This window comes from Balaenoptera ricei, chromosome 6 (genome assembly GCF_028023285.1).
Source record: "Balaenoptera ricei isolate mBalRic1 chromosome 6, mBalRic1.hap2, whole genome shotgun sequence".
NCBI lineage: Eukaryota > Metazoa > Chordata > Mammalia > Artiodactyla > Balaenopteridae > Balaenoptera > Balaenoptera ricei.
In genome coordinates, this window is record NC_082644.1 from 115,842,241 (window position 1) to 115,854,788 (window position 12,548).

The window sequence follows — 12,548 nt, forward strand, 5'->3', positions numbered from 1 at the left end:
TTGGCCCTGCCACCTGTATCAAAAAAAGTTGAGTTTATCTGTGAAATGAGGATATTAATACCTGTCTCGTATTTTGTGAGGACTGAAAGAGAAGGAAATGCGTGTATTTATCACAGCCTGTGGCCCATGCTACATGCTTCAGCAGTGCACTGGAGCCTGCTATTTTTGTTTGTTTGTTTTAATTTTTTAAAAATTTTATTTGTTTATTTTTGGCTGCACTGGATCTTCGTTGCTGCGCACAGGCTTTTCTCTAGTTGCGGCGAGTGGGAGCTACTCTTTGTTGCAGTGCACGGGCTTCTCATTGCGGTGGCTTCTCTTGTTGCGGAGCACGGGTTCTAGGCACACGGGCTTCAGTAGTTGTGGCACACAGGCTCAGTAGTTGTGGCACACAGGCCTAGTTGCTCCATAGCATGTGGGATCTTCCCGGACCAGGGCTGGAACCAGTGTCCCCTGCATTGGCAGGCGGATCCTTAACCACTGTGCCACCAGGGAAGTTGGAGCCTGGTATTTCTTTCCATCTCTGTTCAGTGACATCAAAGTGGTAGCAGGAAATTTGCCATGGTGGGAGTATTTATACACCACTGAAATCAGCAAATGCTACAAATCAAGGTTTTTGGTGTGTTTTTTTCTCTTCTGGGAGCTGGTTGTCAAACATTTCCCAGCTTCTCATTGGTGCTAATAATTCTTCCCTTAAAAATCCTGTCCAATTGGGATGGGTATGGATTGAGCTGGACTCAATTGAGAATAATAAGGTTTGGAGGAGAAAGATTAATTTCTGGGTTTTGGGGAAAGCCCCAAGAAGACATTTGTATTCTCTTCCCATGGACTGTCAGCCGCTTAACATTTATCGATCACCCACCAATGGATTATCTTGAACATGAAAGACACTGCTTGAACTTTAAGAGCTGATAGTAAAATGTGAGTCCTGGAAGGCAAATAATCCAACCCCTGGTTTTGGTTATAAACACCCAAGGAGAGATTTCAGACTTTTTGTGTCCATGTCTTGGGGCCCTGCAGGAAAGAGTAGAGCAGTGAGTGGTACATTTGCATTACCTGGAAAGCACAGTTTAAACAGAAATGCCTTGGCCTTCCTGTTTCAAGACTTGGCCTCTAAAGCAGGCCTTGTTGGTCCTCTCTGACATAGCGAAATGAAATTAACACAGCCGACTCCATCTTCGCAGTTGTGCGATGCAGGCGCAGTTGCTGGGACTGGCGCTTAGCACTCTGTACGGATTTTTGCAAGCTCCTTGAATTAGGCACTGAATTGGGTCAAAAGCACCCGCGGATGAACGTGGCACCTCCTTGCCTTCAGAGGACTTCCACTTTAGCGTGGCCCTGCTTAAACATCACCACTGACACAACGTTCCGTTTGTCAGCCTTTCTTGAATTTTGTAATTTCATAACAAATATGCCAATAGAGGGAAAATGACTTGCCCAAGTGCACACAGCCTGCTGGGCAGAGCTTGGACTAAGAGCCAGGAAAAGGCCCTCCCTGTGAGTGGACTGGGCAGCTTCGGGCTTTGCAAACAAGCCTGACTCCGAAGGCAGCTTCCCTCTCTGGGAAATAGGATGGAGGTGCCGCCTTCCTTCCCTCACGAGGAGGGGCGCCCCAGTAGTGTCCCAGAGTGCAGAACCCAGGGTGGATATATTTCTGGGCTCCAGTGTCCTGAAGCCAGGCTACTACGAGGCCTGCGCCGTCAGGGGGCTGCAGACACCCCTCTCCCCCACGCCACCCGGCCGACAGGGGAAACCGCTCCGCCACCACGTGACGCACCCGCCTGGGAGCCTGCGCGCAGCCTGGCGAGGCCCCGCCCCTCGGGCCGCCGCGCGCCCGTAGCGCGCAAAAGTCCCGGGTCGGGCTGGAGAAGGGGAAAGCGGGGGAGGGGAGCGCGGCGCGGGGGGCAGTCCCCGTACGTCGCGGCGTTCCTTCCTCCCGCCTCTTCGCCAGGTCCTGTGTCTCCTCGCCGCGGCTCCGCCCCCTGGTCCTGGCGCCCCAGCCAATGGTGAGGCGGCGCGAGCCTCTCTGGCCGGAGGCGGGGCGTGCGCGCGGGGCCTGGCGCGCCTGCGCCCTGCCGCCCGCCCCTCGCCGCGAGGAGGAGGTGGAGGAGGAGGCGGCTCGGGGAGATCGAGCAGCGAGCTGGAGCGCGGAGCGTGAGTGAGGGAGCAGAGCTGCCTGCCCGCCCGCCGCCGCCTCCCCTCCGTAAGCAGGAGCCCGGGCCGGGGCCCGGCACGCAGCCCCAGCCCCTCCGTCGTCGTCAGGCCGCGAGGGCAGCGCGCGCGAGCCAGGGGGAGGGAAAGCGAGCGAGCGAGCGCCGGGAGGAGGCGGCCGGACCGAGCGAGCGCCCGCGCGTGTGGCGTGAGGGGAAGCCGCTGCCCGCCCCCTTCGCCTTCCCTTCTCTCCCCCTCCCCGCTCCCCCCCCGACCGCGGAGCAGCACCATGTCGGCGCCGGCGGCCAAAGTCAGTAAAAAGGAGCTCAACTCCAACCACGACGGGGCCGACGAGACCTCAGGTGAGGAGCAGGCGAGGCAGGGGCCGGCCCGCGCCGCCATCTTCGCCTCCTGCCCGGCCGCAGGCCGCCGGCGGGGCCCGGGGCGCGCGGGGGGCGCGGGGCGCCGGGCGGACGGGCCGGCGCGCGCCTCGGCGCCCTTTTTTGTGCGCGCGGGGCCGGGGCCGGGTGGCGCCGCGGCGGCGGACGGCGCTGCGAGGCGGGGGCGCTGCGGCCTGCTCGGCGCGGGCGGAGGAGACCCCCCCTTCCTCTCCCCCCTCCCTCGCTCTCCTCCCCCTCCCTCCCTCCCGAGAAGCCTCTCTTTATTGTGCTCCGCCATGATGCCTCGCTCCCATCAGCCGCCGTCGCCGCCACATGGTGCGGCCGGACGCGGCCCCGCGCCCGGGCCTCCGCGCGGCTCCCCCTTCGCGCCCGGCCCGCGGGCGGCGCCCCCGCACTCCCACCCGGAGGCCGGCCCCGGCGCGGCCCTTTGCCTCGAGCTGGGGCGGGGTGGGGGCGCGGGGAAGCACGCGGCCGCGCCGCGGCCCGGGCTGCTCGGAGGATGCTCTGGCTGGCCCCGGGCAGCCCCCACGTGGGGTGGCCACCTCGTCGCGGCAGGGCGCTGAGAAACCTGGCGCGGCGATCGGGGTGTCGGAGGGTCTTTACAATGGCTCGGAGCAAACCTACTGGCCTTTTCCGTAAAGGTTTTCTCGGCAGGGGGGCTGCACCACCCGGGCTGGTTGCCGGAAATGAACCGCGCGATCCGGCCCCTTCACGCCCCTTAGCTTTGTAGGTTTTGCGGTCTTTACCGGACAAAAGGGTACCTTTCCCGTAGCACACCCCCTTTTCCTGCTTTCCGTTCTTTGGCCCATCGTTTCTGAGTGCATGCTTGCTCCCTGTAAGTGTGCTCCAAAGTCGTGTGGGGCCGCCTCTGAGATCATCCCGCCTGAAATTGGGTTGGAGGGGCGAGAAAGGTCGGATTCGAATCCGGGGGTTCATATTCTTAGAAGGTAAAGTCGAGTGTTTACGGTGGTGAGGTAGTTCCCAGGGCCTTCCCTGTCTTTGTAGGCGTGTCTGATGTCTTAAGAGTAATCGATACTGAGCAATATTTTCAATTTCGTGTAAAAGGTGATTCCACCATGGAGATAGGTGGTGTCCTAATTTTTGTTATTGTCATGGGTTAGTTTCCGTATTTTAGTTAATAGCTGGTGCTACTCTATTGCGGGCATATAATGTGGTTTTTTTTTTTTAAGAGAACTTAAGGATTTTTGAATAGCGTTTATTACTTATCTCATTATAGAAACTTTAATTGGTCTTGTAATGGAACTCGTAAAAGCGTTACAGTCAAACATTTTGACGAGTCTAACAGCATGGTTTGTGAATAGTCTTTTAATTGAAAAGTAATATGTCAACTATACACATGAACACGTGGAAAGCATGCCTTGTAGTAGGAGGCAAGTTTTTTTTTTAAACAGCTTTATTGATATAACTCACATCACAGACTGTTAACATCAGGAAGGAAAACCAGTTAAATTTATTTTCAAATTAGTATTGAGTCTCATGCACCTTTTTTTTGCAGAAAAAGAACAGCAAGAAGCAATTGAACATATTGATGAAGTACAAAATGAAATAGACAGGTAAAGTTTTTCTCAATTTGCTTTGAGGTTTTCTGACATGCATCTTATGGTTTGGTAATCATTGAAACTATGGCCAAATACATCTGTATCTACTGGCCAAGTGGAGATGATTATAACTTAGTTGGAAGTATCAATATGAGGATTCAGTGTTACTTTTCTGTGAAACATTTTACTGTCACCAAAAAGTTTCTGATTAAAGTACATTGACCTTGTAAAGACAGGGTTTGCTTTCATAGGCTACAAGTTGTCTGAGTTGCATTGTGTGGACTTGTGATAGTTTAGTATTATGGCATCAGTGTTGCTCTGACTTGCCTTATAACTCTGTTACTTGATTCGCAGCTTTTTTTTTTTCTTCTTCTTGATCTGCCTGAGGGAAACAATTGAAGTTGGCCTGGTAACTGGAGTAGATAGATATACAATGTTACCAAAATGCTGTTTGGGCACTTGAAGAACTGTCAATTATCTAGTGCCTATTGGTAAAGCTGATCAAATTGCCATCTCAATTTTGACTTGGGTCTCTGGCTACAAAAATCTAGGTGATTTGGTTATTATAAATACGTACTTTGCATTGTTCTAAAGCTAACGAGTAAATATTCTGTAATCTCAGCAATTTTTGTATTTGTTAAGTATCGTCCTTGTCAACGTGTCTTTTCATTTGCTTCAGACTTAATGAACAAGCCAGTGAGGAGATTTTGAAAGTAGAACAGAAATATAACAAACTCCGCCAACCATTTTTTCAGAAGAGGTCGGAATTGATCGCCAAAATCCCAAATTTTTGGGTCACAACATTTGTTAACCATCCACAAGGTATGTTGCGGCAAAGCATTATTAAAGGGTGTGGGATGTCCACTTGTTAAAGAGGGGAGGGACCTTGGTTGAGGACTTGGTCCACCATGTTGATTACATGCAGAGGTTGAAACAGGGAGAGGCTTGCAATTCATGCTTTCTATTTAGAAGAGATCCTATTCTAGCTTGGGATTCTGTTTAATTACTTGATAAAAGAAAGTGACAGCTTTGACACTGAGCCATTTGGTTTTCAGTTTATAATGGATTTATGAAACCAAATTTGGGAAATTTTAAAAGGGATTGCTTGAGTTGTTTGTTAATGTTTGTTTAATAATCGTTTGGCCTATTTGCTGATCTAGTGTCTGCATTGCTTGGGGAGGAGGATGAAGAGGCGCTGCATTATTTGACAAGAGTCGAAGTGACAGAATTTGAAGATATTAAATCAGGTTACAGAATAGATTTTGTAAGTATCAATAACTTGTTTGTCACTATGGAAATTAACTTGAGTATTGGTTAGAAGGGCTGTTTTGTATTGATTTCTAATTCTCTGTTTATTGTAGTATTTTGATGAAAACCCCTACTTTGAAAATAAAGTTCTCTCCAAAGAATTTCATCTGAATGAGAGTGGTGATCCATCTTCAAAGTCCACTGAAATCAAATGGAAATCCGGAAAGGTATCTGAGGGATTGTTGGGCATTGATATTTTCTATAGTTTGATCTAGTTGAACTATTAATTAAATATTTGGTGTTTTTGTGACATGTTAAACGCAGTTCCTTAAAATATAAAAATGTCTATTTTGTTAAAGCCAAATACGATAGCTTGTGGTCTTATAAATTGTAGAGCAAGTTTTTGTTGAGATGGACTAAATCATTTTGGTTTCTACATTGGTGACTTATGGTTTCCCAAAACCTATTTCTGTCTGCGTTGGGTCTTCGTTGCTGCGCGCGGGCTTTCTCTGGTTGCGACTAGTGGGGGCTACTCTTCGTTGCGGTGCGCGGGCTTCTCATTGTGGTGGCTTCTCTTGTTGCAGAGCGCGGGCTCAGTAGTTGTGGCGCATGGGCTTAGTTGCTCCGCAGCCTGTGGGATCTTCCCGGCCCAGGGCTCGAACCCGTGTCCCCTGCATTGGCAGGTGGATTCTTAACCACTGCGCCACCAGGGAAGCCCTCTTTTTATGTTTAAGTAGTAAATATATTTTAAATTATATTGTGTTAAGATAGTGGTTGTTTAAGTGGAACTAATTTTATTTAAAATAAAAAAAGAAAGCCAAGTCTAGATGGTAACTTTCAAGAAAAGCTTGACATACAAATTTGATGGCGTTCTTTGTAGACCTAAAATTCTTGGGCTTCTCTTTCTCTTTATTAGCTGTACTTTTTGTAACTTTTTTTAGATAAGAATAATAGTGTAGATAATGGAATGTCCATTTTTTGTTCTGCTTTTGGGTTAAAACCTTATTTAAATTATAGGGATTTAAGGTGTAGTGAGCCTATGTCAAAAGTTCTTCCATCTTCATTTAGGATTTGACAAAACGTTCAAGTCAAACGCAGAATAAAGCCAGCAGGAAGAGACAGCATGAGGAACCAGAAAGCTTCTTCACCTGGTTTACTGATCATTCTGATGCAGGTGCAGATGAGTTAGGAGAGGTCATCAAAGATGATATTTGGCCAAATCCATTACAGTACTACTTGGTGAGTTGAGAGTGTTCTTTTATTCAAGGTTGCACTTGTTTCATTTGTTTGAAAATGAGTTCTTAAGGTAACTCTTGGTTTTTGTGTGTGTTTTTTTCCCTAGGTTCCGGACATGGATGATGAGGAAGGGGAAGGAGAAGAAGATGATGATGATGATGAAGAGGAAGAAGGATTGGAAGATATTGATGAAGAAGGGGATGAGGATGAAGGTGAAGAAGATGAAGATGATGATGAGGGGGAGGAAGGAGAGGTAAAAAGATTTGGTTAAATCCAAAAAGAAAATCTTCAAAGAATTCACCATGTTACTTTGGAGATTATTTATATTGTATAGTGGAACTGACTCAACAAATTGTGGGAAGACTTGTAGAAAAGATAGGCTGTTTCGTCCAAGGTTGAAGAAAATTTTGATAAGCTCATTGTATTAATGATGCAATTAGTTCTGCTTTTGTGGTTAGCTCTTAAAACTGTTCAATTATGTCATTCCCTAGCCAGTACTTAATGAAAGTGCTGTGGACAGTGCAGCTGCTCAAATTCTGAGAAATCTCCCAAATAACAAAAATACGCATGTTTTGGACAAACTATAAAATTCTTACGATCATATTGGGATAGAGTGGGTTTTGGTTTGTATTACTTGGTCTGAAAGATGTCTGATTTGGTTACTTCTGAAAAGTTAATTTGTCTGAAACATCACTGGGTCTTACAGTCAAGAATCAGATTGGGATACAGATTGGGGAACTCCCTGGTGGTCCAGTGGTTAGGACTCGGGCGCTTTCCCTGCTGGGTCCCAGGTCCTGTCCTTGGTCGGGGAACTAAAATCCCATAAGCTGCGTGGCCCGGGGTAAAAAAAAAAAAAAAGGAATTGATGAAGACTGATGTATAGTTCGACCTTCGTATCTGTGGGTTCCCATTTTTCAGATTCAACCAACAGCAGATTTTTTTCTTTTAATTCCAGAAAGTTCCAAAAAGCAGAATTTGAATTTTCCAAGTGCTGGCAACTATTTACATTGTATTCACAACTATTTACATTGTATTGGTTATTATAAGTAATCTGAGACAATTTTAAAAGTATATGGGAGGAAGTGGGTAGGTTGCATGCAAGTACTGTGCTATTTTATTTAAGGGACTTGAGCATCCTGAGCATTTTTTTTAATTTTTAAAAATTTATATATCTTTATCTGTTCATTGGCCATGCTGAGCGGCATGCGGGATCTTAGTTCCCCCACCGGGGATCAAACCTGTACTCCCTACAGTGGGCATGGAGTCTTAACCACTGGACTGCCAAGGAAGTTCCTCCCCCCCACCCCCCCGAGGATTTTTGTATGTGGAGGGGGTTCTGAACCATCCCTCGCACATACCAAGGGACCACGGTGGAGATTCATAAAATTAATTTCCCTTGGCATGTCATGTTCTGTGCAGTCCGTCATGGTCCGTATGAATATTGGGGACTGACCTTAGAATTATGAATACTGGGGACTGACCTTAGAATTAACCCTAAAGATTAACTGCCTGCTTTTTTTTTCTTACAGGAAGATGAAGGAGAAGATGACTAATGGAACACTGATGGATTCCAACCTTCCTTTTTTAATTTTCTCCAGTCCCTGGGAGCAAGTTGCAGTCTTTCTTTTTTTTTTTTTCTCCTTCTCCTCTTGTGCTCAGTTGCCCTGTTTTTGAGGTCTCTTTTCTCCTTTATACCATGGCTCACAACTTATTTTGGAGGGAAATACCTTGAGCAGAATTCAGTGGGAAAAGAATCTCTACCCCTTTCTGTTCCAGATTCATTTTTATCCCTTCCTGTCTCAACAAAAACTTTATGGAATCAACACCACCATGCTCTGTGGGAAAAAAGAAAAACCTTCTGCTCCCTTAGCTCTGCTGGAAGCTGGAGGGTGCTAGGCCCCTGTGTAGTAGTGCATAGAATTCTAGCTTTTTTCCTCCTTTCTCTGTATATTGGGCTCAGAGATTACACTGTGTCTCTATGTGAATATGGACAGTTAGCATTTACCAACATGTATCTGTCTACTTTCTCTTGTTTAAAAAAAGAAAAAAAAAACTTAAAAAAATGGGGTTATAGAAGGTCAGCAAAGGGTGGGTTTGAGATGTTTGGGTGGGTTAAGTGGGCATTTTGACAACATGGCTTCTCCTTTGGCATGTTTAATTGTGATGTTTAACGGACATCCTTGCAGTTTAAGATGACACTTTTAAAATAAAATTCTCTCCTAATGATGACTTGAGCCCTGCCACTCGATGGGAGAATCAGCAGAACCTGTAGGATCTTATTTGCAATTGACATTCTCTATTGTAATTTTGTTCCTGTTTATTTTTAAATTTTTCTTTTTGTTTCACTGGAAAGGAAAGATGATGCTCAGTTTTAAACGTTAAAAGTGTACAAGTTGCTTTGTTACAATAAAACTAAATGTGTACACAAAGGATTTGATGCTTTTCTCTCAGAACAGATATACTTAATATGACTTCCCAAGTTTGACTTGTATAATGTTACTGTCAAACTTTGTCACCTTAACTTCGTATTTTTTGATATGCACTTTGCAGGGTGACCTCAGGGCTATGTTGATTGAGTAAAGGGATTTGAATCAATGTATTAATGTCTCCATAGCTGGGAACCCATCATGGGTACAGTTTGACATCAGTTTCTGAAATTTTTCACATCATTTGGGGTATCAGATTGCTGAAAACTCAGTTCTGAATATGTTGTACCCTTGATTTGTATCTCAAATTGGCATTTCAAAATATGGGCTTTTATTTACCTGGATATAATAGTGCCTGCCACCACCATCAGACAGACCTGGTGCTCTACTGCCGAGTTAATACACAGGGCGATTGTTGGCATGTCTTCACTGGCACTGTAAAATGTGGTCGAGAAGACAGGCTTTCAGAGTAAGAAGTCCGTATTGGTGGTAAGAAACTCAGGTTAGGAGTACTTTTGTCTCAAAGTACCAGCTCTTTTAGCATATAGCTCTCAAATGAGACCTGTCTGTGTGAATCTGGGGGAGATGATGGACTCTGCTCTGTCTGCTAAATGCCATTGTGCATAAATCACATTTTGAGAAGCTACCTAATGCATAAGCTTTTTAATGCTGTAAAATATAGTAGCTAACATTAAATGCCACTTAGCTTTTTCAGAGATGAATTAATGGACCGCCTGGTCAAATTCAAAGCTTTTTGATGTATAAAAACTTTATAAATGGAACTATTCCATCAATAGGCAAAGTGTAACGAAAACCTGTCTAGATGGATAGTATGTAATTTCTGCACAGGTCTCTGTAGCAAATACATCACTGTATACTGGTCAGGAATCTTGCTCCAATAAAGGAACATAAAGATTTTTTTGGCTGGGGTCATTCTCCTTGTTTTACAGAGAAATGTTACTACTTGCTTTTGGATTTAGATGATAAGCTAGTTTTTTTTGCTTTGTTTTTGTTTTTTGGTCTTGTTATTTCCGTTCGTAGTGACTGGGAAATGGGGAGAGCTGCGCTTCAGATCATAGGTACATCTACGTGGAAAGGTACGTTTGGAAGTCATGGACAAGTTACTGTTAACTTGGAATGTAGTAGATTCGTGAGGGGATTCTGTATTTTGATTTTGAACTCTCAGCATTTAAGGGACTTTTCACTACAGAAAAAAAAGTCACTTGAAGTAATACTCATGAAGTAAACCTGTGATTTTTGTTTCACACAGTGACAGCTTACCAAAACTGGTTTTTAATGTGCTGGTGAGGTCATGGCACTGTTAGGTTATTTAATCAAACTACAATGTTTATTTTGGGGAATGTGGTCAAAAAATAGGAGCCCCTAAAGGTAATTTCTTCCCAGTTATTGAGACAACCCTTTAGCTTCTGCTGTGCCCATAAGTCTGAAGGAGTGCTAGGCTGTGAGAAGGCACAAGGGGCAAACTTAGTGTACTGGAAGATGGCTACAAAGTAGTGTGCTTTGTTTCCAGCTGCAAGAGTTCTTGGGCTGGCCCTTAGGCAAGTATATTTTGGGAAGTGCCAGGTGAATGGCTCAAAGCGCCTTTGGTACAAGGACATCTAAAAAGAAAAGAGCAAATAGTGGCTGTTTAGGTCGTTTCTCTTGGGACATCCTCTTCCAAAGGTATGCCATACTCTGCTTACAAGGGGAACTTAACTGCATGAATTGGGGCAGAGAGGACAGTAGCTTGTAATGTGTCTACATTTAATTTCAAAACTTTTACGGAATGCTCTGCAATCGAGGTTGTCTCTCCAGAGATGTACTGATATTTTAAGACTTTAGTCTGTGCTCTCTGACCTCCATGACAGGCCCTTATATTTCAACCAATGCTGGATCTAAAATGTAGAGTTTAAATGACAGTGGAGTACCTGAATGTCTTGTTGGGCTGACAGATTTGCTTGACATCTGGCCTGCTTCACCTGTGTTAGCTGTTTGGGTGCTGAAAAGTAGGAGCCTTTTACTTGATGGATTCTTGGGAGTTTGGGGGCTTCAGAGGACTGTATAATTGTGTTTGTGTATTAATTTGGTAATCTTTATCATTACTGCTTTATAACACAACTGGTTTCATGGTTTCACTTGGTCCCATAAACACAAATTTGTTTTTTCTGCCTTTTTTGTTATATTTTGCTATAAACCCTTTCTGGCTATTGTAAGAATGGGATTCTGTTGCAAAAAATGAAGACTTTCAGGATTTCATTTAATGAAGACTTACAAGTTTTATTTTTAATGGGTCTGAGGGGAAAGGAACTGCAGTTTTGGGATGAGAACAAGAACAGGGAGGACTTTTAAAGTGGAGGGTGTGTTACAACTTGATTAGTTAAGTGACATCGCATACTCAGATACTACCCAAGGGAGGCAAATCTAAATGTAGATGGATTGATGTCTGCAGTACCAAGAAGGGGGAAAAAAGTACAGAAAGGGGTAAATGTTTCTTTATGTAGCCTGTTGGGACAGTTCCTTTCAGGTTGATGTTACACAACTTTAATAGCTCGTTAGCCAGAGTTCGTTTGGGCTGTCACTACCCACTGGGTGTTAAATGTGAACTTCAATTTTCCTAAGAATTACAATTTTATGAAGCACCATCACCATCAGACATGTAAGATGCAGCTATCTTGTCAGACTCATCCATCAGCCCAGGGCTATAGGTTTGTCCAGCCTGGGGTTCATTAGGAAAGGTGGATGTATTCTATTTCTGAACCCCTTTCCCTTAGTGGCCACTGAGACAGTGAAACACTTCACAGCAAACTTAAAAATTATTGTTCTTCCACATAATTCAGCTTTCTGGCTGGAGGAGTGGATAAATGAGCCTCAAGATGGGAACTAGATACCCTCCTGAAAGGCAGAGCTTTGCTCGTTTGATGTTTTTTTTCTGAAACCCATGACCTACAGTCAGAAGCTGGTAGTCTTTTTACCTCTCAATTATTTGTTAACATTAACATTCAGTTAAGGGCACCTCGATAACCCCCACTTAAAGGAGCCTACCATGTGCCTGGCTAGCTTGCTTACTAGCTGTTAAATGTCTAACCTTCAATAATTCTGATTTGTATATATGTAAAAGTGTCGCACTTGGCTCTGATTATGAAGTCGGCATGTCCCCCAGTGAACCAAGTCTCCTTTGCATATGTTCACGTCACTTGGTTGATTTCCCATTGCAGGACAATCCCAGGATTGCCCATGTTTTGCCGATTTCACTTTCCAGTCCACTGTGAAGGAGGTGATAGAGCAAAGTGGAACTGACATGGTTTCCTCCTATAAAAGCACTGGAGGGCACCTCTTCCAAGTCAGCAAATAAGCCACCTTCAGTATTTGAGCCTTACTCACTTCCGGCCCCTTGGACGAGGCTCTTTCCAGTAAAGTCCTGGCACAAAGTGCTGGTGAGCACAGGATAACAGGAATTGCCTAAACAACCCTAGACTAGGCAGTAAAGAACCAGGGTCCCCTACGTACCTAAGCCATTGCAAGAACCGCCT

The 12,548-nt window shown here is 45.1% G+C and overlaps 1 protein-coding gene across 1 annotated transcript; it reads left to right on the forward strand.

The window, feature by feature from the left end:
• Positions 1 to 2,108: 2,108 nt before the first annotated feature.
• On the forward strand, positions 2,109 to 9,936 carry SET (SET nuclear proto-oncogene). Its single transcript, XM_059925767.1, has 8 exons — positions 2,109 to 2,510; positions 4,066 to 4,123; positions 4,788 to 4,930; positions 5,269 to 5,372; positions 5,470 to 5,583; positions 6,425 to 6,595; positions 6,699 to 6,845; positions 8,122 to 9,936. Exons 1-8 carry the CDS (start codon positions 2,438 to 2,440, stop codon positions 8,143 to 8,145), a joined length of 834 nt encoding a protein of 277 aa, XP_059781750.1. The 5' UTR covers positions 2,109 to 2,437; the 3' UTR covers positions 8,146 to 9,936.
• Positions 9,937 to 12,548: the final 2,612 nt, after the last annotated feature.